The following is a 25,494-nucleotide window of genomic DNA, read 5'->3' as shown; positions in this document are numbered from 1 at the left end:
CTAGGTAACACACAAAACCCAACACACACTTTCAACGGCTACAAAACTACTTTTTAACAAACCAGTTCACACACAACTCACTATAATTAAATATTTTGCTAAATTTCATTTCTTTTCCCACAGAAAGAGGTTAAGAATTTGGATTAGCCTTGATCTCTATTCTCCATCTGTAATGAGGAAAGTGCAAATTGTGTTTTCCTTGGTTGTTTTTCCTCTTTAGTCTAAAAGCAACTAAAAGCATTAACATTTTTCCTGTCTGATGATTTGTAAAGCATTTATGGCAGATGGACTCATCCATGACCTCTGTGCATGAGCATAATTCATAAAGTGGTTTGAAGGAGGCACGCAGGAATCAGTGCTGGCTAAGGCTGCACTGGATTTTCCTTTACAGCTTCATTTGGTTTGACTGTGCAGCACTATAAACCAGCTGCCATGGGGTCTAGGTGTGCTTTGTGTTATCTGATTCATAATGACAAGAAAATAATTCAGAACTACTTTAAGTAAAACAGGGCTGGAGGTCAATATCCTCTAATATTTAGAGCAGGTGAAGGGAAGCAAAGGTCTTTCTGGCAATTTACTTAGAGCCCAATCTTGTCAGACTGTGAGACAGAGAGGGCTGGGAGGGAGGGAGGGAGGGAGGGAGGGAGGGAGGGAGGGAGGGAGGGAGGGAGGGAGGGAGGGAGAGAGGGAGGGAGAGAGCTCCTTTGGTTTTGAAGTAAAATGCAGCATTCATATTTGTTCAGCTTCCCTTAACTCCAGCAAGGTCTTTTTTCTGAAATGACCAAGAAATCTTAATTTTGTCAAATATTGTGCAAAGAGCATAGTGTCAGAAAGGATAGAAAAATCTGTAGAGTTTATTTTCCTCAGGTTTCGTGTTTTGACTTAATTCTTCTTTGTTTCATTTCTCTATCAGTGTAAAGGCATTGCTTGAACATGATTCCACAGAATGAATTGGAATTGTAAGAGACAGACTGAGATTGTGAGAAGTTGTGGCTGCCCCATCCCTGAAACTGCTCAAGGTCAAATTGGATGGGGCTTTGAGCAACCTGGTGTAGTGGAGGATGACCCTACCCATGGCAGGAAGGCTGAAACAAGATAACCTCTAAGGTCCCTTCCAAACCAATCCATTCTAAGGCTGAATGATGCTGTGAGATGTGGCAGGGATGTGTCTCATACCAGCAGATCAGAGTGACATATCTGTGTTCTGCTGATGTGATACAGGTAACTTCTGTATCTCTGATTTTCTGTGTGTTGACTTTTTAAACAGTGAATTAGATTGTAACAGATTACTTCTAACCAGAGAGTTTTGATCAGATAATTTGCTCATTGTTCTACTACAGGAAAGGATGAAAGAACAATAGCTTAAGAGGCTTAATGACTGTTTCCAGTTCTGTGCTATCCTCTAATGAATGGCCTTGCACAGCCTTGTTACTGTTATTAGGCATAAATCACATGAGCAACTGCTCCATAGTCAGATTATTATAGCTTTTAAAATACTATTTTGTGGACATTTGTGAAGTATACAATGCATTTACTTAATGTGGTGGAATCAAGATTTTTGGCAACACAATATACAGTCTCATTTGCTTAAACCCATAAAATCATTTTAAAGAGTGATAGTGAGGATTTATCTTCTTCTGGATAAATATTCCAAACCTAAAGAGTTTTTATATCATGCATTCTCTATGTATAAATCAGGATGAAGACAGTAATGTAAAATAAATGGCACCTCCAAGCACTCTAAAACAAAACCAGCCAATTAAAACTTATTTGGGTTTCCCACAGCTCAGAACTTACCTTTTTATCATTTTTCACTGGAGGCTATTGGGAGCATTAAAAAATTAAGTAAAGAATCAATTTTTTTTCATAATGCAATAGAAACTGAATGACTATAGAGTATTTTTTTGGTCACAGCATAGGAAAAAAAAAAAAAACCAAATCATGCAATCACAGAATGGATTGGGTTGGAAGGGACCTTAAAGATCAGTTAGTTCCAGCCCTCCTGACATGGGCAGGGACATCTACCACTAGACCAGGCTGTTCAAAGCCCCATCCAGGCTGGCCTGGAATACATCCAAGGATCGGAATAATTACATTATGAAGGGAAAAAAAAAAATCTAGCAGTGTTTCACTGTGGTTTCATTCGCTACCTTGAATTGTAATGTGTATATAATGTATATACACATTATTACTACACATATCTGTAGATTCTGTAGATCTATCTGTAAAATTGCAACAGTTCTAGACCTACCCTGAAAATAATTATGTAAAATTGAAATTCACTGCTGTATTGAAGTATTCCTGCAACACCACTTTGCCTGAAGCACATCGATAGGCTCATACATGCCATGTGGACTCAGCTTTTCATATTTTGTCAGCTCTGATGACAAAATAGATACTTTTGTTCAAGTTCTTCCATGTTGTTTGTGTTTAAAGAGGAAAACCAGCAAGACCAATCCAGGCTTTTCCCTTCAGTGTGGTGCATACTCACAAACAGCTCCTGCTGGGGAAACCTTTCCAGGGTGCCTCCATTACCTCCTGCTTCTTTGACAAGTGAACATTTTGATATTGATGTTAGTCCTGGTTAAAAATTCTGATACAATAAATATTACATTAGGTTTGAGACTTTGAAGCCCTCACCTTTTACCAGCCTGAGCATGAATGAAATTCATGTCTGGGATCCTTTGCAGGCTTCTGGATGGGAATTTTGTGAATCAGCTTTTCTAAAAAGTGTAACACAGCTTTTTGACAGAGTCCAAGTTCATAGCAACTGCTAATGGCTTTGTGGATTTACTGAGAAAGTGAGAGGCTGAGTAGGAAGGTGGTGAGGCAGACTTTGAGTGAACTCATCTCCAGCTTTGTCAGCACAGAACCATAGAATGGTTTGTGTTGGAAGGAACGTTAGGGATATTTTAGTTCCAACTCCCCTTCCATGGGCAGGGACAACTTCCACTGTCCCAGGTTGTTCCAAGTCCCCATCCAACCAGACCTTGAGCACTTCCAGGGATGGGGCAGCCATAGCTTCTCTGGGCAACCTGCACCAGGGCCTCACCACCCTCACAGTAAAAAAAAAAAAAATCATCCTAAAATCTGAAATAAATCTCTTTTTCATTATAAAGCCATTTCCCCTTTTCCTATCACTACCTCCCCTTGTCAAACATCTCTTTTGCTCTTTTCTATAAGCTATCCTTTGGTACTGAAAGGTGCTGCAATATCACCCTGGAACCTTTTCTTCTCAAGGCTGAACAACCCCAGCTCTCTCAGCCTGTCCTCAGAGGAGAGATGCTCCAGCCCTCTGATCACTTTTGATCCTCTGGGCCTGCTCTGAGAGGTCCACACTATCCCACAATCTCCTGTGCTGGGGATGCCAGAATTGGATGCAGCACTGCAGGTGGGGTCTCACAAGGGCAGGGCAGAGGAACACAATCCCCTCCCTTCACCTGCTGCTTATGGAGCTTTGGATGCAGCCCAGGATGTGGTTTCCTTTCTGAGCTGCACATTTTTGGCTCCTCTCTAGTTTTCCATCCACCAAAACCCTCAGGTTCTTCTTTGCAGAGTCTCAGTCTGTACTCTCACATGGGAATATCCAAACTCAGGGTGACACTTGGATCTGTTGAACCTCATGAGGGTCTTGTGGGCCCACTTATCTCCAGAGAAATCATATTTGCTGGACCTGTGGGATGACCACAAGCATGGTGTGATGCTTTGGTGCTTGGATTTCATCATCTCTTTGCTCCTTGGGCAGTTGCATCCATCTGCAGCAGGGAAGGGACTGCTTGGTTTTACTTGTCCTTGCTGAGCACCGAGCCAGAGCTTGGTTCAAAACTTTTTCTATGATCCTTAAAGAGCTTTGACTTCTCTAAAAAGCAGCCCAGAAGTGGCTGAGGGAGCTGGACTGCCAGGGACCAAGTTCAAGACTTTTCTTTCCAGGCAGGAGTGGAATAATAGGGGAGAACTGCAATGTAAGGCCATAGCTGTTTTCTTGACTTGAAACATTTCTCCCATCACATGTGTGGGGTACCTAAGCCCAAACCCTTTGACAAGGCAGAGCAGGACACTGTGACACCAGGGCTGGAGCTGTGCTGGGGCAGAGCAGGGACAGCTGCTGTGGTGTCTGCACTGAGTGCTTCTGGCCCCTGCAGATCATGGAGCTGAATTTCAGACATTTAGAATGTGGGAGAAAAAGAGCAGAATCCACAGCAGGAGTTGGATGCCACATCCTAATATGACACAAGTGGCAGTTCTCTTTGGAAAGCTGAAGGCTTGCCTCTGGCAACCTCATTTTACCCAGGGTGACAGGAGATGAGCAGGTGAGCTCATATCAAAAGATAAGCAAAAAAAGGGAACAATGTCCAAGCTTGAGACTGCTTCCCTGCTGAGGCACGGACTAAATCCCTTCCATTCTCTTCCCTAAGATCCAGGGGTTAAATGTGAGCAGACACTTGTAGGAGGAAGGTGAGGAGGAGGAGGAGTGGGGGCTTTGCACTCAAGTTTTCTCATTTGTATGGGTGGGTTTGGTTTCTGGCCCGGGGCACTGACTTCTCCCTTAGCTCCCTGTCACTAGCCAGGGCTGAGAGTGCAGCCAGTGCTCATTAGCCCAGCTGCAGCTGTTAGGAAAGACAATTTGCTCCACCATAACTCAGACTTCAAGGAATATTTCATTTTTTTTCCCAAAGGAAAATGTGGTGGGTCTGTGGTGTAGAGGTCTGCATAGTCTCAGGCACGCTGCAAGCACAGTGCCTTGCCTACACTGGAGTCACTTAGGAGGCAAACACAAGAAACATGGCTCATTAATTCTAGAGAGCTCTTCACTGCTTCCCAAAAAATAAAAAACCCAAACCACCAAGGAAATTTAAAAAAGCCAGTTTTGAAATTGCTGCAGATAAGCAGATCCTTTGCCATGGGCAGCTGGCAAACCTGTTTCCCCTTGCTTGCACATGAAAGTTTTTTTTTTTTTTTTTCCCCAGCTTTCTGGATTCTCCTCAACTTTCTATTCCTTTCCCCAATTCCATACATAAGTTTATGTGAAAATAAACAAAGTAGGCTTTCAGAATTTTACTTGTTTACATTGAATTCTTAATTGTTCATCTCCAAATCACTGTGGAAAACCAAGAAATCTTGGTGGAATCTGAGATGGGGAAATAATATAATATAAATTTTGTTGGTATTGCAACCAAGACACAGATACTCAATTTTTCTGTGCCTTTACCTTGTTCTTTCTGGAAGAGGAAACAGAATCAGAGGGACACAGTGTATTTAAAGATTGCTGATCTAGCCCTGATCTTGTTCTCTGCTACACTGCACTGAGGAATTAGGCCAAGCCTGGCCCTTCTTGAGCGATTTTATCTCACCTAAATTTGTTTATTTCCAGGCATTCTCCTGTTCCTCAAAAGCACAACTGATCCATCTATAAATTATACACACACTGCGCTGCCTTGTGTACCTTGAATGTGGGTGCAAATTATGCAGGTCCATTCTCCTATAGCTGGAAGTGTTGCTGACTCCTACCTATGGGCAGCTGGTGTCTGAAACTGCACAAATTTTATACTGGGGACTAAAGTTCTTCACTTATTCCCCCTCTCCACCCTGTTAGCAAAGAAATTAATCTGTAAAAAGAAAATGGAATTTTTATGCAGTAAAGAGCTATTCCTCCCATAATATGTTTATTAGAAGAATACAGGCTTATATTATTTTCCTCTAGGAATTCATCTGTAATAACTGGGTGGTTTTTCCTTTGGATTTTCTTTTATTTGGTAGTTTGTTTCATATCTGCAAAGGTAAACCTCCACTTTGTCATGTCATTCTCCTGTGCTACCAGCTGAGAAATCATATAAGAAAAGCATGATAATTTCTGAGTCAAATTTAAAAAGAAAAATCCCACTCAAAAGTAAATTAAATATCACCACATGGCTTTATCTGCTTTCAAGTTTTATAGGAGTTGAGGTTAAGTTCAGGACAAATGAGCCAGCATTTTCCTGCAGTCAAAAATCACTAAAGATTTCAAACCAGATCCCCCCTCAACTCTGTTTGGTATCTAAGGAGAGATATGTATTTTCATTAAAATTTAATTTTAATAAACCTTATCAATTTTACCCAAAAAGCTCAGAACATTTTACAGTCACTGATTATAACATTAGTGAAACTCCTTGGCTAAGAGAGGATCATGTCTAGAAGAACACAATCCGTAAACATCCACAGATTATTCTCATAAAAAATAAGAGATCACCCATGTACCCTATGGCCATGTGCCAATAGGAATTTGCCAAAAGCTATATTAAAAGTTTGAGTTAAAACAATGAGGGAAATTACTGTTGTCACTACAATTTTCCTGATCGGTGGGAGAAGGCAGTTACTGGTGAAATGCAAATAGATGTTAGTGAGGACTGTGAGGGTTTAATCCTGAGTTATGCTATTTCTATGGGACTGACTTATATTTTCAATTTTTAGAGCAGTAGCATTTTATGTAAAAGGGACTGAGATATAAAAAAGTAGTTTCTCCAAGGATCTGGCCTAAATGGGATACAAATTCATTTCTTGAATTTCCACTCTTGGTTTGCTCATAAGATTGAAATTTCTTGTCATTAGAAATGTGATGATTGTATGTATGGAGGTTGTTTGGGGTTTTATTACAGTTTGATAATTTCATATAATACAAGACAGGTTTTTTTTTTTTTTCCCAAGCAAGAATCAGATCCTAATTTTTTCCCCCATTCTGCTAAAAACTTTGCTTTGTGAAAAAAAATTGTTTTGCTTACCAAAAAAACACAAATAACTAAACCCTTCCCTGCTACAAAAAGCCCAAAACAAAACTAAAAATGAAAGAAAATTATTTCTTTTTTGGGCAGGTGAATCTGAAAGAGAACATGGTTTTCTATTAAACTACTCTAAAGTAATTTTTCTGATTTGCTTCAATAACACATCTGAATCAACATTTATCAAGGCCATTCAATTTCTTATGCTAGGAAACTTAATTTTATTTATATGTAAGATAATTGTCCACAGAAGAGAAAAAAACAGGGAATGATAATTTAATATTTTGTGCTACACAAGAACCTAGTGTTGCCACAATGAATTCACAACAACCTAATGTTGCCACATTGAATTCTGCAATAACAAGTTCAAATGAACCAGAAAGTTCAGCACTTATTACAACAAGCAATTCATTCCAAAAGATGTTACAGAGGCCAAAAGTATAAATCACAAAGTCATGGACACAAATTCATAGAAGGTAACCATGACTGCTGGAAATAATTGCTTGAATATAATCTCTGAGTCAGAAAGGTCTTAAATTTTGATTGCTGGATCTTGCAGGCCGTAATGAAGGAAAAAAATGGACTTTTCAAGGCAGTTTACTGTACTGTGTGTCCACAGATGACTGGTGCAATAATTGGGAGACTCCTTTGAAGGATAAGGGTATAAAATAATAGAATTATAGAATGGTTTGGGTTGGAAGTGACCTTAAGTGACCATCTCATTCCCTGCCATGGGCAGGGACACCTTCCACTGGACCAGGTTGCTCAGGGCCCCATCCAAGCTGGCCTTAAAAACTTCCAGGGCTAGGCATGTACAAATTCTCTTGGTAATCTGCGCCAGTTTACCTGTGCCACTCATGATCTCATGGATAAGATCATCAAAAGGCCAGCTCAAAGAGAACCCATGAAACATTTCACTGAAAATATTAATAGTTCTGCACACACTTTAATCCTCTTGGGCGCACACACATTACCTCTTTTGACCTTTTTTATCCTAACTCCAATTAAAAGCTGAGGTTATCATGCTGGATAAGGATCTAAATGTTGATGTTAAATCAGTGCTATTAAATAGATAGTCCAAATGGACGCGTAAGTAACCAAGGTTCATGATTCATACAAATGAGAATGTTTACAGAAATAATTAGAAGAAATAAATACAGCGAAAAAATAATTGATGTAGCAAATGATCCTGTTATTGCTAATAAAAATTTTCTTCCATCATAATGTACTTCAGATAACATTAGAGGGACTCAGCAGTTTTTAAGCCTTCCACTTAAATTTACCCTCAGCAGACTGATGATGTTTTGGCATTTTTCCCAAAAGAAGGTTTTTGTTTTACAGTGCTATGTGAAATCAATTTCCATAAAACCAGCAGATTAAAACCCATTCTCTGCTGTAAAAGCAAAAGATAAATTAAAAAAGGCATTAAAAACTTCTCTTCTTTCCCTTTAAACCTTTGAAAGCTTTGCTTATATTCAAATGAGGAGTTTTTCATGTGCACAGAACATTTGTTTAAGCTTCTCTCTTTGATACCACATCATTTTTATTTTTGTTTCTTGAGCCTTTCCAGCAGACCACAGCAGACAACATTGTTCAATAACAGCTGAAATTATTCAGAGCAGTGTATAGCTCTTGTCTGTTGGAAATAGCTTTATTTATTTGTTTGTTTATTTATTGCTTTTATCTTAAATGGTGCCTGTAGGAAATACATGGAAAGGCTTCATGCTGCTTAGAAGCAACCAGCTGGAAATTGCTTTGATCACATAAATTAAAATATATATAAGCAAGAATAGATATTTGCTGATTTGTTCTACCCCATCCTCCTTCTTATGGAATGACCTTTTTGCCAGTATTTATCTATAACAAGCAGCAGTTTTCTTCTACAGACAAGACAGGGATTTGTGTTTAACCTTCTGAAACTGATCCAATTTGTAATTTTGCTTGACATTCTTTTTGCAATGTTGCAAAACTGTTTCACACCAGAACCTCACCTTTTGTATGGCTATTAAGATTTTTTTTGTTGTTTGTATCTTTAATATAAATCCTTCTAGAGTTCAAGAAGCATTTGGGCAATATTCCCAGGCACATGGTGTCATTCTTGGGGCTGCCCTGTGCAGGGTCAAGAGTTGGATTTTGGTGATTCTTGTGGCTCCTTTCCATCTCAGGGTGTTCTGTGATTCTATGATTCTCTGTTTTCTGTCTGTTTCTGTAGAGCACTCAGCAATTCCATCTGTCCTTAAAAACTGAATCTGGTGTAGATATCAGTTCATTAGTTTTATCTGAGGTGATGTTGGCACGTGATGCACATCTACATAGAGAAAAAACCTCAGAATGGAGAGGCATTGCAGCAGGAGTGGCACTTCCCTGTGGCTTCTAGTTCTGGCACATCATGGTTTTAAGATGCTTTTGTGCTCCCCATCCTGGAAGGTTTTACCTTTCAAGCAGACCAGGTCTCCTGGCTACAATGGGATTTAGGATGCTTGGATGGACATCAGATACCTGTGGATGGTGATCCCAGTTTGGAAGCTGTAGCACAACGCCAGTGGCATCGCCTGTGCCCTTGGTACAAACAGCAAATATGTTTTTCCTTTTTCTCTACAGTTCATTATTCCAGTTCCACCTTTGCCTGCATGGTTTTAAGAACCCTTTTGGGTACTTTCATTGCACTTAAGTGATCACAGTTGGTAATTTGACTCATTGCATTCCCCACAAGTAGATTGATTTCCCTCTTGAAATATTGATGCAGTTTGTGTACAGCATGTGTTATCAGAGGGACTAACAGTATGGTTATCTCATCTCCAGTTGTTGATGAGACAGTCATCCAGCCTTTCTTTACAGTCCACAATTAGAATGAAATACTTGGAGGATAAAATTCCTCTGATCTGTTTGATATCACTGCTTCAGCAAGAGATGACCCATGCTGGAAATGCCAATTCCTCTCCAATGAATATAAAGGCATCATTAACTGGGGTGTAAGCACTGCTCAGATTAATCCAAAGTATGAGCCCTGGCTGCGCATCAGTACTCTGGTGGGCTTGATGCTGAGTAAACTTCAGACAGGTTATTCCACCCTTAATGGATTCTTGGTCTTCAATAGCAAATGTACAAATATAGCCAGAAGGGAGCACTAACCACAATAGTCAGCACTGAGAATAAAACAACTTACATTCTGACAGTTTTTTGAGTAAGAATTTGGATAACAGTGAAATCACATTGCACCCAGAAAAAAGAAATATTTTTCTTGACTGAAGTCTTATCATTTTGGTGCTGAAAGCCAATGCCATGGGAGAGTGAGAAGTGGCAACCAAACTTCCAATCTATAAGTATAAGTTTGGGATGAGCTAGAAAAGATATCAGGAATTAGGAGAGATCATGCACAACTCATGTTAGTGAGGAAGGGTGATATGGTTAAAGACAAAGATGTTGCATCCATCAAGGTGCAAACTGATGAGAGGTTGCATAAGAATGTGATTCATGTGGGTGGATGGAAAGGTTGTGTTGGTGAGATGTTATGCTGGAAAAAGATCTGTAAGATAGCAGAGAAAGGAGTGAGTTAAAGATAACAGTCAAACCACTCTACTGAATGCCTAGAAAGCAAACTTAATTTACATTACTTAAGCTACTGCACACTGGACAATGATAATTTTCAAGGAAAACATGAATTTACAGTGCAACTTGAAATAAACAAAAGTAAAACTCACCCAAATTGTAAATCTTCTCTAAGCAAGGAAATAATACTTGGACAACAATGATTCTTCTCTAACAATGCTCCTCTGAATACTTTTTTCTTCTCAATTTTTCTCCTTCTAGTTTTGCTCGTCCAGGCAAAGGTTCATGGCTTGGTAAAGGCAACCTGGAGGCAGGACCAGACCAGTCCAGTATGTCATTAGAAAATCTGGTGTTTGGAGCTGGCTACTGCAAACCCACTTCTTCAGAGGTAAGGAGGATGAGGAATGATGTCCTGCTTCAATTCCATCACACAGAGCATCCACAAAGTCTGTGGAGAGCATGTCATGGTTTTATATTTCCTGTAGAGGGATTTTTTGGAAGAACAACCCTTCAAACATTTCTGCATGAACCACCTGGCACTTGGCTACACAATTCCTGGGTGTTCAGCCCCCACCTCCATGGGCCATTTCATGGTTCAAGATGTATGGATATACTCCCCAGGGACAGTGACACTTTTAACACAGGATTCACCTAACCAGGTGTCTGCTGGAAAGTGAAATTAATTATTCAGGAAAAGGTCCTGGTTTCAGTTCTTGTGTATGACAGTCAGAGGATATGAGTCATTATTAAGGATGCTATGAAAGGAGGTTTTGTGTCCAGAGTAGTGTGTGTGTTGGTGACAGGGTGTTACACACAATGCAACAGTGCCACAGTTAGTGTGTGTCTTTGATGTTGCTACTGACCACAGGTAAAAAGGAGAGCTCATTGTGCAATTTTTAAAAGAAAGTTGGTTGTTTTAAAATGATTATTGATTTTTGTTGATCCCTTTACTAATTTCATTTTATGTTTTTAAGTGCTATGATTTGTCTTGAATTGGTTTTTTAGTTGTTTTTTTCTTTTTGTCAAAAATGTTTCCTCAGCTCTAGAAACTCACCCTAGAACATTGCAACCATTAACCTGTTAAGAAACCTTGAATCAAGGCTTCTGATTAACATGCCGCCCTCAGCTTCCCTCAACCTTTTCTGTCAAAGCTTTTCTGTATAAATATTAAAAATATGCAAGCCTAGAGCACTTGGTGCAGAGGAACTACCAGGGAATTAACGAGGGCTGAGAGAATGTTTGGCCTGAGGCTGCTGTCCCAAACATTGGGTCAGTGTATGCTTTTGGCAAACAAACTGACCTCAACCTCTGCCTCTCTGGTACACATCATAGGCATTTAAATAACTGTTTGTATTTTGGGCCAATCTCATTACATTAGAGAGAGTCTTCTATGGAGAGTGGTGCCTATTTTCATTATCCTCTAGACAAGTTGAAATAAGAGAAATGGAAAGCTCTCCACTCCTATTTTTGTTTTTAGTCTCAATGGAAAAAAACCTTGCTCTGTTATAATTAGAAAAAAAAACCAAACTTATTTCCTTCCTTATTTTCTTCCTTAGCTGGAAACTCTATCATCTACCTACCTCTGTAGAATAATTTTTTTTTTAATGGCAGGATAATTGTGGTGAGTTGACCTTAACTGGAAGCCAGGTGCTCACCAAGCCATTCTGTCATTCCCCTTCTCACCAGGATAGGGTGCAATAGAGAAAAATTGTGGGTAAAGTCAGTTTAATGAAGCAAAATCAAGGCCACGTGCAGGAGCAAAGGGAAACGAAATATTCATTCTCTCCTTCCCATCAGCAGGCAATGTCCAGTCACTTCCTGAGAAGTGGGGCTTCAGGGTGTGAAGTGGTTTCTCTGGAACAGAAACATTATAACAGTGAACGCTCCCCCTTCACCTCCTTTTCCTCAGCTTTTCTTGCTCAGCACACATCCTGTGGTGTGGAATATCCCTTTGGCCAGTTTGGTCAGCTGGCCTGGCTGTGTCCCCTCTCAGGACCTTGCCCATTCCCACCCTGCTGATGGGGGAATGTTGGAGACAGTGCTGGTGCTGGATGCCTTGTCAAGGCTGACCTGGAACAGAGACCAAACAGAGTTAAAGAATAAATTAGGGATTTATTAAAAGGTTTCAATGAATACCCCTTGGGCAGCACAAGAGCCCAGCCAGGGCTACACCCAAGATGAACCAAAATGCTCACAAAAAATGGGCAACCAGTCACGAGGTCTCTCACTTTTATAAGTTCTGGTCCATTTGCATATTGGAAGTTATATAATTGTCCAGTTATAGCTGTAGCTTATGAAGTCCTATCCTTCTTGTTTTTCTCTCTTCAGTTCATGATGTTTTTTGCTCTTGGGCTTGAGATTTCGATCATTTGCCCTTGGTTCCCAGCTAGAGAAGGAATTGTTTTGTATCCTTACTCTATGAAGAGAGCTCACCATCCCCTAATATGAAGCTCAGAATTACACACTGAAGCAGTACAGAGTCTGAAAAATATAAAAGCTAAAACCTGAGGTATCATGTTCAGCAGGAGCCAAAGCACTGCAGTGCCACCAACACCTCTGCAGCCACCAATGCCCAGCACAGTGCTGAGAGGGCTGCCATGGGCAAAGTTAACTCCATCCCAGTCAGAGCCAATACAATTATTATTATCTTAGCAGATGAACTATGAAATACCAAAAGGAAATTGCTCTGCCAAGAACTGGCTTTAGCACACTGCTACCCTGCAGTCATCAGAATGCCACACACCAACCATCATAAATATAATTCTGCACAGTCCACATGGCCAGATGTGCATTTGCTTAGCTTCAGAAACCTCCATAAGTCATGACATCTGTTGTTGAGTTGAATGTTTTAATTTAATAGACCATGCTGGCCTTTTTGCCTATGCATGATGCATGATAATGAGCAAAAGCTATTTTATCTTGTCTTAACTTTAAAAAAAAAATAAAAATTCAGAGCTAGAAAAGAAACTGTTGTGGGGCTACACCTAACTCCAAGCAAAGGGCATGTGACTGACTGCTGGTTTATATGGAAGTTTATACCAGGCTGTTAGGGATTGAAGGAAGAGGAGTAATATTAGTTCTTACCTTGCTGTAGTTCTTAGCACTGGGTCAAGTCTTCTTCCCTTTAAAAACTTGTAGATATGATTCCAGGTTGTTTGACTGTATTTGTTAAACTTCAATTGGTTTGGAGAATTTTGCCTCACAGCCAGTGGGCATAAGAATGGATTCTATCCTTTTCATGAAATAAAAATCCCCAAAACCTGCAGACCTCACTGATTACTTTATGTATATTTTTATTTGGACCTTCCCTACTGCATGTCTGAATTAGTAACTGTTGAATACCAGAACTCAAAATATACCACACAAATTTCTTTTTGTAGACTATTCTGATTTGATGCAACTGGCTAAATCTAGAGTGAAGCATTAATAGATCTTGTCTTCAAAGACTGACATAGCTTCACTGAGAGGCAGGACATGGGAAAATCAATTTTATAGGGATGTTGGTTACTTTCCTTTCATATCATAAACTGCCATGGAACATTTAGTCCATGGTTGGACTATGGATAGTTGGTCTACCCAGTTTTTAGTTTGAATAGTTCTATTTTCATCTTCTTCTACATTTCATGTGCATTTCTGTGTTTTCTTTGATCTTAGAAATCTCCAGTCTTAAGCTCTTAAATGCATCTCCTGAGCAAGTGCTTTCTGTTTAGTATCTTTTCTAGGGAACCAAATCTGATTATTCAGTTAACTCAAGGACTGAAAAAAGTCAAGACTTTCATTATTTTAGCCTTAGTTATTGTGAGTAAACCAAAAAGAGCTTATTTTTCCCCTGACAGCTGCAGATAGATTATTCTTCCAGAATACTTTACCAGAATACTCCAGAATTCCAGTGTAGGAACTCTAAATCATTGCACACTTTTCCCCAGGTCTAAGCATAAAACCCCAGGAAAGGTGTAGTTTGTGGAGTCTGAAGCTTTACTAATTTCCCAATTTATTCATTTTCATAGGTTTGGTATAAATTCTACAAATTCAAGAAGCAGATTGGATCACAAAAGTAAATTTTGCTCTCACTAGTGTCATCACATGCAGTAGATGGATTAGTGGCATGGTGTTTTGAGTTTATGTTGCAAGGTTTTTTGGTACCAGAGGGGAATGTGACCAGGGGAGCCTTCTGTGAGAGGAGAGAAGAACCTTCCCCCACTTTAAAAAAAGACAATTCACCACTCATGCTTCAGAAAAGATTCGAACACAGTAGAGTAGTGGCTGGATTTGCAGTAGTCTTAAACCCTCAGGAAAGCCAGAAATGTGCTGAAATATTATATTAAAACTGCCAAATTATGTTTTCCAGATATTTCTTGAATACAAAATGGAAGACTCTTACCTTGGCATGTCATATATAGGTCATCCTTTCCATTTATCCTCTTTTTTCCTGATAGGACTGGGAGGCATCAGAGAGTTAATGCTCTTTATAGGCCCACAGGTTGACTGTGGAAGTGCTCATCTAGTTTAAGTCACTGATTTGCTTTTTTCTCACTGAAAAGGCAACTGACTGCCTTAATTTTTAAAGATAGTCTGCATCAATCAGCTTTTCTTTCCACTTCCTGACCCAATCTTCTGCATTTGGGCTGCTGAGGTGCCACTGCTTAATGACAGATCCTGAAGGGTTCTTGTTCTGCATTTGTGACTTCTCACTGTGGAGATTAATTAATGCCAGCAGCTTTGGATTGTACATGTGTATTTTCCCTGGATCTCACCAAATTACTTCTGGACATCACTGACACTTTCCTCATCTCCTGGCTTAACAGAGTAGTTATAATAATTAATTCTATTTAAGCCTAGGTGATTTTTAAATGTCTTTCTGTCTCTTCTCATTCCCCCATCTAGCAAACAGGGAACTTGTTTTCCCCTTTCCTCCTTTCCTGCCTCTCTAACATTTTCTCTATATCTATACTGCACTTTTCCCTTCAAGCACAATTAAGACAACAAAGATATTTGAAAGAAGATATTTTTGTTTGTCAGACAAATATGAAGAAAGACAATTTTGTTGTCAAAAAAACTAGAAGAGAATAATCTACAGAATAATAAAATCTATGAAATAATAAGAAGCACTAGAACTTTTTCAAGTGATTTTCAGCCCACAACCAATGCTCACAGGGAATATATATCACTGTAGATTTGTGTTCAAAATAGGATCATATCTACTGCAGTCTTGGGAGATGCCAGTGGGGTGAAACAGCTTCATGAGCTATGTGTGACTGCTGTCCCTTTGGGGAACCTGAATTCCCCTCTGGGTCTGCCAAATTGCTTTTCTGTGTGAGGAAGTTCAAGGGGTTGTTTTGGATGTTACAAGGTCTGTGTCTCAACTCCACACTGACTCACTCTTTCAGGTGATCTCAGCTGCCCTAAGAGCTGAATACTGGAAAATAACAACAGCTTTATTTATCTACAGTAAAATAAACTGTTCCTTTCATATCTGCAAATTGAGTGGTCACTAATACTTCAGGATTTCCGTGCCTTACCCAGTGGCATAAACCTCTTCTGTATTCACTGTTGTCAGGCTGGTTTAATGTCTTTGTAATATTGTGCATCACATGCCTGCTGTGTTATAATCAAGTTGAATCAATGGCATACTGGGGGTTATTAATAAACTCTACTCACAGTAATCTTATTTTCATTTGGCTAGCAGTTGCACTGCAGATAAATTGACTTCTAAGTAATCAGATTGATTAATCATATGATTTCTCATTAATAAGGTGCTGGTGTTTGATGAGAAGTGTTCTTCTTTCATCTAGCATTGATGCAGCAGTCCCAAAAGACATGAGGTTTATGCCTGGCATAGCACAAGAACCAGGAGAGTCACTCAAATAAAATTTGTTGATGATAAATGTTCTTTTCCACAGACAGTTTGCTAATATTTTCATCTTTTCAGCAACATATGCAAAACCTGAGCTGTTCTAGCCTAGCACCAAAACATTTTTCAAACCCACATTTTTATGTCTCATAGCGGTCATCTGTGGTTTAGTCTTCTTTTTTTTTCTCTGTAGTTATGGATCTTTGGACAAATAGTTAACTTTTTCCGCTCTTGAAGTGAGAAGACCATGAGATTTTCTCAGTTCATTAGAGCATAGGGCTAGTAACCCCAAAGTTGTGGGTTTGATCCCTGTCCAGCCCATTCACTTAAAAGTTCAGCTTGATGATCTTTGTAGATCCCTTCCAGCTCAAAATATTCTTTGATTCTGCAGTAATTGTGCATTACAGATGAGCCCAAATAGGATCTATTGTGAGAATTGTAATATCTAATATGATTCTTTGGTTCTAAGACAGCTGACACATATTACTGTTTTTTTTTTAATCAATTTTTTAAAAATCCCAGTATTTAAAATAGCTTTTACTTATGACTGCTCAATGTTGTTTACATCAGAATTTCATCTAGTATTGTTAATTTTACATTGAAATACTTTTAGTTTTCATTTCAGACTTCTCTGCTTGGGTGTGAGTCTTGAATGGCAAACACTTCTTTCATGTGTTAGGATGCATTTGTAATGGGTGGTTTTAAAAGATTCCTTGGGTGTCTTGCTGATGCAAATGGTGATTAGCTGTGACTGGGACTCCAGCAGATGTCCAACACATAATTATTCTGAAACACTAAGACAGCTGATATACTGCTCTTTATAAAGTAAAATGACAAGTATCTTTAATCAGTATGTTCAAGGCACCATTTGTGATAATTACTGATGAAATCTTTAATCTTTGGTTGCCTGAAGATAAATGGCTGATCTCTAGAAATAACCAAATGATCTCCTAGCTGTAGCAGAAAATATGTGACTAATAATGTGACAATAACTGGTTTCTTTAATCACTGGCATATTTCTTTTCTGTGGTTCTTACTTTCTGATCTGACATGTGCAGCATATAGCAAAGAAATTATCTGTATTTTTATGGAGTTCAAAACTGAGATTAATTTGGGTTTAGGCCTGAAACATGATGTTAAAAAAGCCTTGCAATCTTTTTGCTTTGGGTGTTCAATGAAAATGCCATGACATCAACTGGAGTTTCTCATAAGACTCCAGATGGGAGGGTGATGGTGACTTGTTCTGGAGAAAATCCTTGGGAATTGCTCATATTGGACTGATCATTTATTCCTTATGTTAAGCAATTGAATTTTCATAGGAAGTTGCTCTTTTCATATGTTTTTTTTTTTTTTCTTGCTATTTTTCTGCATCATTTATGTATTGGAAAAAAATCAGATTGTTGCATTCTCTTTCCAAATCTCATCCAGACTTACATAACATACATATTTTTATTATGACTGATTTAGAGGGTTGTGAGTAGTGTGGTAAAAGGCAGACTAAGCATGGAGAACATATTTATCTTTCACAACTACTATTACAGTTATATACTGAAGAATTTATTTGGCTTCCCTCACCATAATTTCTCACTTTGTCTGCATCCATTTATGTGGTTCACTTGGCTGACATTCTTTCAGTTCAAGGTGCTCCTTTCTAGAGATTTCAGCATTGATCTTTCAGGAATTTTATAGGAAGGGGCTTTTGCAATAACTTTTTTTTTCTTTATTCCCTGAAGTGCAGTAGCAGTGGGAAAAGACTTTTTACTCCTCACTTCAGGAGCTGGACTGGGCTGCTCTCTAACTTTTGAAAGAATGTTTTATTATTCACTTTTTCTTTCTTCTCAGTATTTTTCCTAGTGGTACCTTGCTTAAAAATCACGTTCATGTTCCCTAAGGAGCACTAATCCTTAGCTCCTAAGGCACAATAGTTCCCACTGACTCTGATGATGAGAGAGCTCCTGAAGGGAGACCAAATCATCTCTCGCAGCTTCTGAGCTGCTGGCCTTTCCAGGGTGAGCAGAGATGCCAACACAGCACAGGGGAGGGAGATCCATCATCTGGAACTTGCCAACCCTTTGCTATTGGCAAGTGTCCCAGACAGCAGCTCAGGGGCTGGGGGATAAGAAAAGAGATTCCCTCTTTTTCCAACCACTTAGGCTTGTTTTGTGGAAACAAGTCTTCAAGTGACAGGAAAAGCCTACATTTCTGTTCACAGCGATCATGTCAGGCTTAGTGACCCAAGAAACAGCTCCACAGATGATAAGAATTATCAGTTTTGGCGCAATGCTATGCAGGAACACTTAGAAGTGCGGTCCCTGCAAAGTCAGTTTGTGCAAAACCAACTGACTCCATTGAAATGGACTTATATTTTCTCCAAGGATCAGAAAAAATTTGGCAGTGTGACAATCAGGTAAGAATGGGCAAGAGAAAGAGATAGATCAGTGTATTATGATTCTCAAAAGCGCTGCCAGAGGTAAATAGCATGAGACAAAAGTTTAGCCAACAAAGCATTTTTGGTAGTTTTATGGCAAAATAAGCATAATTTTAGAATCTCTTCTGGAAGATGACTTAATCACATATCCAGAATCTGTACTTAAATGTCAAAAAGAAAAGAAATTTGTGTCAAAACTGGTTAATGCTTCAAGGAAGCTCTTGCAAAACCAGGGAAAGCATGTGAATATTCATGCAGTTACACACATGAGTACTTGGGTAAGAATATGGGTCTAAAGACTTATTTAGGGTAAGCCAGACACAGTCAGAGGAAAATGAGTTTACACTAGTTTTTTGGCTGGCATAAACCTTGAGAAATCAAGCTTCCAGTCAGCCCACTTTTAACATAGTATTTACCTGTGCTGTTCCCAGCTTCACAGTATGGTATTTGAACCAGATCTGATGGATTGTTAATATCTGTGCACTCAGTCCCTGCATGATCCCAGATTAGCTGGGTGTGTTGAAGGAGCTGCAGTATTGTTCATCTGCTGCCTCTGGTTCCAAGCAGATCTGATAAGGCCAAGACAGATAAGCCTTTACTCATCCCTTTCTTCCTTGTCATACAATGGTTTGGATTGGAAGAACTTTTAGAGACCATCTAGTCCAAACCTGCAATGAGCAGGGTCATCATCAAATAGAACAGGTTGCTTAAACCTGGCCTTGAATGCTTCCAGGGATGGGATGCTGCCCTGTTCTTCTAAGTTCTTCTAAGCCTTCTAATGTTTATATTTTTGTAATGGAGTTTCTCATGCACATTTATGCAAATAATCATTGTTTTTACATACTTTTCTGGAGAAAAAGAAAATTAATAAACTATTACTTTGACTAGTGTCATTGGAGAGGTGGCAATTTCATGCTCCAATCCAGAGTCACTTTTCAAATTCTATATATATCAAAGTCAATAATAAACTTCCCTTCTTTTTTACCTTAGAAGTTCCAGTGTGCCTGTCATTTTATTTTGAGCCCTATTGCAACAATGGGACATTTACCAGGTCTCTGGGCAGTCTGGTCCAGTTTCTCAGCACCCTCATCACAAAATATCTAGTTTAAATCTGCTCTCTTTTAGTTTCAAACTATTACCCCTTGTCCTATCCCAGCACACCCTGCCATAAAGCCTGTCTCCATATTTCTTATAAATTGCCCTTAAGTGTTGAAAGGCTGCTGTAAGGTCTCCCAAGATATTCCCAAATTCTTTCTGTGGGTAGGATAAAACCACAAAGTCAGCTGAAGGCATCACATATCTACTCTTTGATGACCCAAGGCAGAAACCATTGCCATCTCACAGGTTTTTGTCAGGCCTGGATGCAATCTGCGATGTCTCTGCTGGAATTAGTTCTTCCTGGCATTGGCAGAAAGAGCTGGCAGACGAGAATCAAGGGTGAAAGGCTGAGCAGGACAGCAGGACACCCCCAAGGCAGTGCTCAGTAATGTTCATGTGGGTGGTAAAGCTCTGGTTCTGCTCTGCACATTGTGTTTCTTTTGTAAACAAATACAGTTCAACTCTCCAGAGCTGCCAATCAGTCTCTTTCTCCACTGCTGAACTCATTAGAAGTATTTTATTTAATGCCATAAAATTATGAGCTACAGAATAAATGGTAAGCTACTCATAGCTCATGAAATTTGATTGTCTTTGAGTGTAAATTACTTGAGGGCTGGTATATGTACTATGCATAATACAGGAGGTATCTATGGGGCTATGAAAATGAACCAGTGAAGACGTAATATTTATGCAAATTTATACAGTTCCAGCTATTCAAAAGTTCTCTATTTTGTTGCAGTAAATTATAACATATCAATGTAATTGCCTTAAAGTAATATACCCAGGAAATATTCTGATTAGCCATTATTTCTGTTTCAGTGTTAGAACAGAAATTGTAGATTTCTGCACTGGTAAAAAGGACTGTATATTATTTTTTCATTGGCTTTTCCATTTGATGTATGTTTGCATGCATGTGAAAGACCTATAAATGATTCATTGCCTGAGAGTGTCATAAGTGAAGACTTCAGGAATGTGGCATAATCACAGGATTAGACATTGAGCTGTTTCCTGGCAGCAAAAGGCATAGAAACCACATCCCCCACATCAAAGAAACCAGACCAAAATTACAGCACCTGGGCCAAGGAGGAGCAATTTTTGTACAGAGCAATTTTTTGCAAGAAGGAAAGTGCCTTTAATCTGGGCTGTAAATGATTTTTTCTGAGTGTCATTTGAAATAAAATAACAAGTTAATACTAATAAAATAAAATAATATTCATTAAAAAACAGGTTTTGAAACATTTCTAAAAGAAAAATCTAATGAATCTCATTGGGTCACTCTGACAACTTCAATTGCCTGAGTGGTGAGACTCTGATTCTCAGAATTATCTTCAGCAAAATAAGTAGGGAAGTAATGAAAATTGATTTGGCTTGGTTTTGCAACAGACCTTGAAGAATGTTCTCACAACAGATCTTCTGTTGATTATTTTTACACAATAATTATTTTTCACAATACAATAATGGACAAAATTCAGGTAACCTGAAAAAAAGCCTATTTAGACCCAATAAAAGGATTATTTTTCTCCCCATTTCTGCAGCCCATGAGAGATCTGGTATAACACATTGCCAGAAGGTGCTTCTGTGAACTTTGTAGGATTTGTCACAATTGTGCAAAATGACAGCACTGACACAGCCCTTGTTCTGAAGGGATGGGAACTGTGAGGGCTGTGATATAAACCAATATTTGGGTAATTTGAGGAAGACTTTTGCTGGAAGGAATTCAATTTCTGAAGCTGTCAGGGCTTAGGTTTTTATTTTTGTTCTCTTTGTTTACCTCTGTCTCCTCCATGAGCATCAAATTCTTGACTGTGATTGCTTGCAAAACACAAGACTTGTTGGATTTCTCTTCTGATCTGGTTTGACAAAGACTATAGAAGTCAAAATCTTTTACTCACCTCTTTGGGGCAAAATAGAAGTCAATCATGAATAAGTACAATGTCTGGGATATGCAGGAGCATTTGTAAATAATAATAAAAAATAACAGCCCTGTCAATAGAGACATGATTTCTTTCCACTTGCATATGAATCATAGGAACCTAGTTGGTAACACTTGTGGCTGAAGGAAACAATAAAACAAAAACTCTGCCTTGGTAACGAAATGTCAAGCTGCTTAAAAAATGAACTCATAAAGGTTGAAGTAATTTTTCACCGTCAAAAGACAGTTAAATATTTCCTCTTTAGCCATTGTTTGACATTGTTGCTAATGTTTAAATTTGCTAAGATGAGGAAAAGATCAGAAATAGTGTTGTGATTGTTTCATTTTTTATCTCCATTTGTGAACACAAAGCGTTTTGGTTAAAACCAAATTAACCAGTGTGCAGCAACTGCTCTGATTATAGACACTTCAACAGTGAATTCTGAGCAAAGTTCTCAATAAATAGATTTGGGTGGGCATGGTTGGCACTGTATCTCTTCCCTCCTTTGAGAGTCTGTGTGATCAAGAACAAAAAAAACCTACTAGAAACTTATTTTCAGATCGTACCTATAATTTCAGAAGTCAAGCCAGTGGTAGCAAAATGACAGGGTTCAGTGATCTTGGGCACCTGCTGTGGTAGCCTGGAAAGCAAATGGTGCAGTTCATAAACTCCTGCTAAAAGGTACTCATGTCTATACTCTTGTTACTAAAATAATTCACAATTCTTCTTATGGCACCATACTGTGTTGTAAGACAGTAGATATATGTTCCCTACAACTAATTCCAGTGAGTGTTGGTAAAAGCAATGGCCCAGCCTGTTGGATTGATGTGGAATATAGCCAAATAGACGTTTTAAATTTTTTTTTAATGTATATGGCCTCTTTGAATTTTAGCTTTCCTAAGAAAAAGAAATATATTCTATTTCTTATTGTATTTCTATGATGCTTGAATAGTGGTCCTCAGATTTTGCCTGTGGCAGCATCTAGCTCATAAATGTATTTTCTACAAAATGTGAACAGAAAATGAGGAAATTCACCACCTCCTTGAAGTGAGACCTAATTTTTATCATCTCTTTCGTATCCTTTCTGCATTTTTGTTGTGTCTGGTTCGTTATATATTCCTTTCTTTGAACAGGAGGATTCCCATCTTTGCCTTTGAGTCTTTCCTTCTGCATAAATGGTGCTCCAGTGTTTGAAGTAATTCAAATTCTTCCTCCATACACAGACATATTTGTAGCTGAGAATAGTTTTAAGAGAGTAGCAGGTTGTGAGGCTTTTGGGTCTTTTGGCTTGAAATGGCAGCTTCGTGTGCTTCATGTGCTCAAGGTCTTCATGCAATTCAAGCACAGATTGTTGGGGAATTTCACATAGCCCCAAATAAATTTTCATTGGCATGACCTTCTGCATAAATAGACCAAGTGTGGTTGCAATAGGGACATTTCATTAATCAGACTGTTCTGTGCTTAGGGATAGGATATCAGGATAACCCTAACCAGTCTGATTTCATGATAATGCACTTCCTTAAAAATAGAACTCATCAAATATTTTATCACTTTGATATTTAATTTTGAGGCAGTTCCTGTCAACATTTTGGAAAGGTAAAAAGGGACCCAAATTTCAGAAAGCCCGAATGGAACATCAATAGACAAGTGCAGGGAGAGTTGGGTTGTTTCTAGAATCTGCCCGATATGCAGACAATGCAATGTCAGCATTGGTTCTCCTCCTGTCCATTGCAGCCCATTGACATGACATTTTCCTAGCAGGAAAGGAACCCCAGACTCTGTGGTCAAAGACAGAGTGGTGTGACTGCTGAGTTGAGTCCACCAGCTCTGTGGGAAGCTGTGAAACAGGCATATACTATAATAGATTGGAATATATTTCCATATGAACATCCTCTCTACATCCTAATGTTTACTGCTCCCTACATTAAATAATTGCTATGGTGTCCTGTGCTAAGTTACGACTCAGCGCGTGTCAATTTATCTAAATTCACTGAGAATAGGTGAGTTTAAGATATGATTTTTTTTGTGTTTGTAGCTCATAATAAAATTGTAAAATGTTTGTTGTGGTGCTTAAGTGGCAGGTCTTGAAATGTGAAGTCACAAGAACTAGACAACTTACAATCACTAAGGAAAATGTCTTTGGAAAGGAAAAGAAAAAAACCAAAAGAAGGGTGTTTCATTTCACTTTGAAGAAGGAAATACTTCTTTCTAAGTTGACTTAACATGGTTCTTTTTTTCCTGTTTGGGCAGTGAACTGTAAAATCAATTATTCCTGCAGCTCTTGTCCTACGTGAACAGAGATCCAAGCCTGAAGTCACTTTCTGTCGGCAGTGACTGTCAGCACATAATAGAGCCTGGCATTTCTAAATAGGAAGCTGCAGTCTTCATTGTTGCTTTTATTACATAAAAAGCATGTCAGAGTGACCATTTGCTTCGTGTCTGTGCTTCAGAAGGCAACACAGAGCCAAGTAGTTTGGTACATGCAGTTTGATAGAAGTTCACTGTGTTTAATAGCATATTCTGCCAAACACGAGAGAAAATTCACCTGCAAGAGAACTGAGTTTAATTTGCTTGTTAGGTCCACACTGGCCCACATGCATTGGAAAAGTGTCTTCAGCCAGCTCTTGTATCAGCTGTGGCCATTCTCTCCTGTGAGGACAAAATGAAACCTTCCCCTCCCTGCTCACCTCTCCACTTCCATCTCAGGTCCCTTCAGCTCCTAATTTTTCTTAAGAGAATTTCCAAGCTCACACAGGCCCCAAAAATACATGCTCTGGGGCTGATTGTCAGCTTCTTGGAGTCAGCAATTACTGCTGAGTGAACAATCCAAATCATGATGTCTGAAACATTTCTCCTCTCTGAGGGAAAAAAATACTTACTCTAATTCAGGATGCTCCACATTTTACCCCCCAGATCAAAACTATATGTATTAAAGTTTTTTTTTTTTTTTTTTTTTTTTTTTTTTAATAAGCACTGCTGTGGAACTTCTCTTCACAACTCTGAATTATCTGCCTCTGAGCTTCTAGTTTAATTTTCTTCATACACAGCCCTTTCCTTTCATACACAGGGGAAAGCAAGCAGCATTTCTAGGGAATTGTGCATTATAAAAATGTTGAAGAGGGACTTTTTGCAAGCATGTGAAGTGATAGGACAAGGGTGGTTTTAAGGTTAGATTTGGGTAGATTTTGGTAGTGCATTTTAATGTATATTTATGTTGGATAATTGGAAGAAATTCATTCCTGTGAGAGTGGTGAGGCACAGGAAGAGGTTGCTGGGAGAAGCTCTGGATTTCTCAGTCCTGGAAGTGTTCAAGGCCAGGTTTGTTGAGGCTCTGAGCAGCCTGGGATCATGGAAGGTGTCCCTGCCCTTGGCAGAGGTTTGGAATTGGGTGACTTTTAAGGTCCCTTCCAACTCAACCATTCTAGGATTCTGTAACAACAAAATTTGAAGTGGAGGGAATGAGCTGTGCTTCAAAATGCCTGTTTCTCTCTCTGTGCTATGAAGGGAGTCCAGGATGATGAGCTGAGCTGGACATGTTTATGGTCTAAATATAAAAGTTTTGCTAGATACTAATCTCACCACTCTTATGCAAGCAAACTGTGACATGTATTAGAGCTTTGGTCATTAACCCCTAGGTAATATAAATGTTTTTAAATAAAGCCAATAATAATCTATAAAATCCTGGGGAAAATAATTTATTTAGCAACTTAGCTTTTTATTCATATACTTAATATCAGACAGTTTACAGCAAGGATATAAAGAGAAACACCCTGGCAGCTGCTAACCTGTATAATTACACAGCAAAAAGCCATCTCCTCCCCAGCCAGAGCCCCAGCTGAGCACATCCTTCCCTTTTGCCAGGCATGCAAGTTGAATCAAAACATTTTTGACATTTTTGAATGT

The 25,494-nt window shown here is 38.9% G+C and overlaps 1 protein-coding gene across 1 annotated transcript in view; it reads left to right on the top strand.

Annotated features, from left to right (window-relative positions):
• The window catches only part of FAM135B (family with sequence similarity 135 member B), a 134,677-nt gene that overhangs the window by 67,001 nt on the left and 42,182 nt on the right, over positions 1 to 25,494 (top strand). The window contains exon 6 of the mRNA XM_058811419.1: positions 10,563 to 10,689. Within this exon, the coding sequence (XP_058667402.1) occupies positions 10,563 to 10,689 (127 nt within the window). The remainder of the gene's footprint in view (positions 1 to 10,562; positions 10,690 to 25,494) is intronic.

Source organism: Ammospiza caudacuta, chromosome 1 (genome assembly GCF_027887145.1).
Source record: "Ammospiza caudacuta isolate bAmmCau1 chromosome 1, bAmmCau1.pri, whole genome shotgun sequence".
NCBI classification, from domain to species: Eukaryota; Metazoa; Chordata; class Aves; order Passeriformes; family Passerellidae; genus Ammospiza; species Ammospiza caudacuta.
Note: the sequence above shows the minus strand (reverse complement) of the source record. Positions and strands in the feature narration are given on the sequence as shown.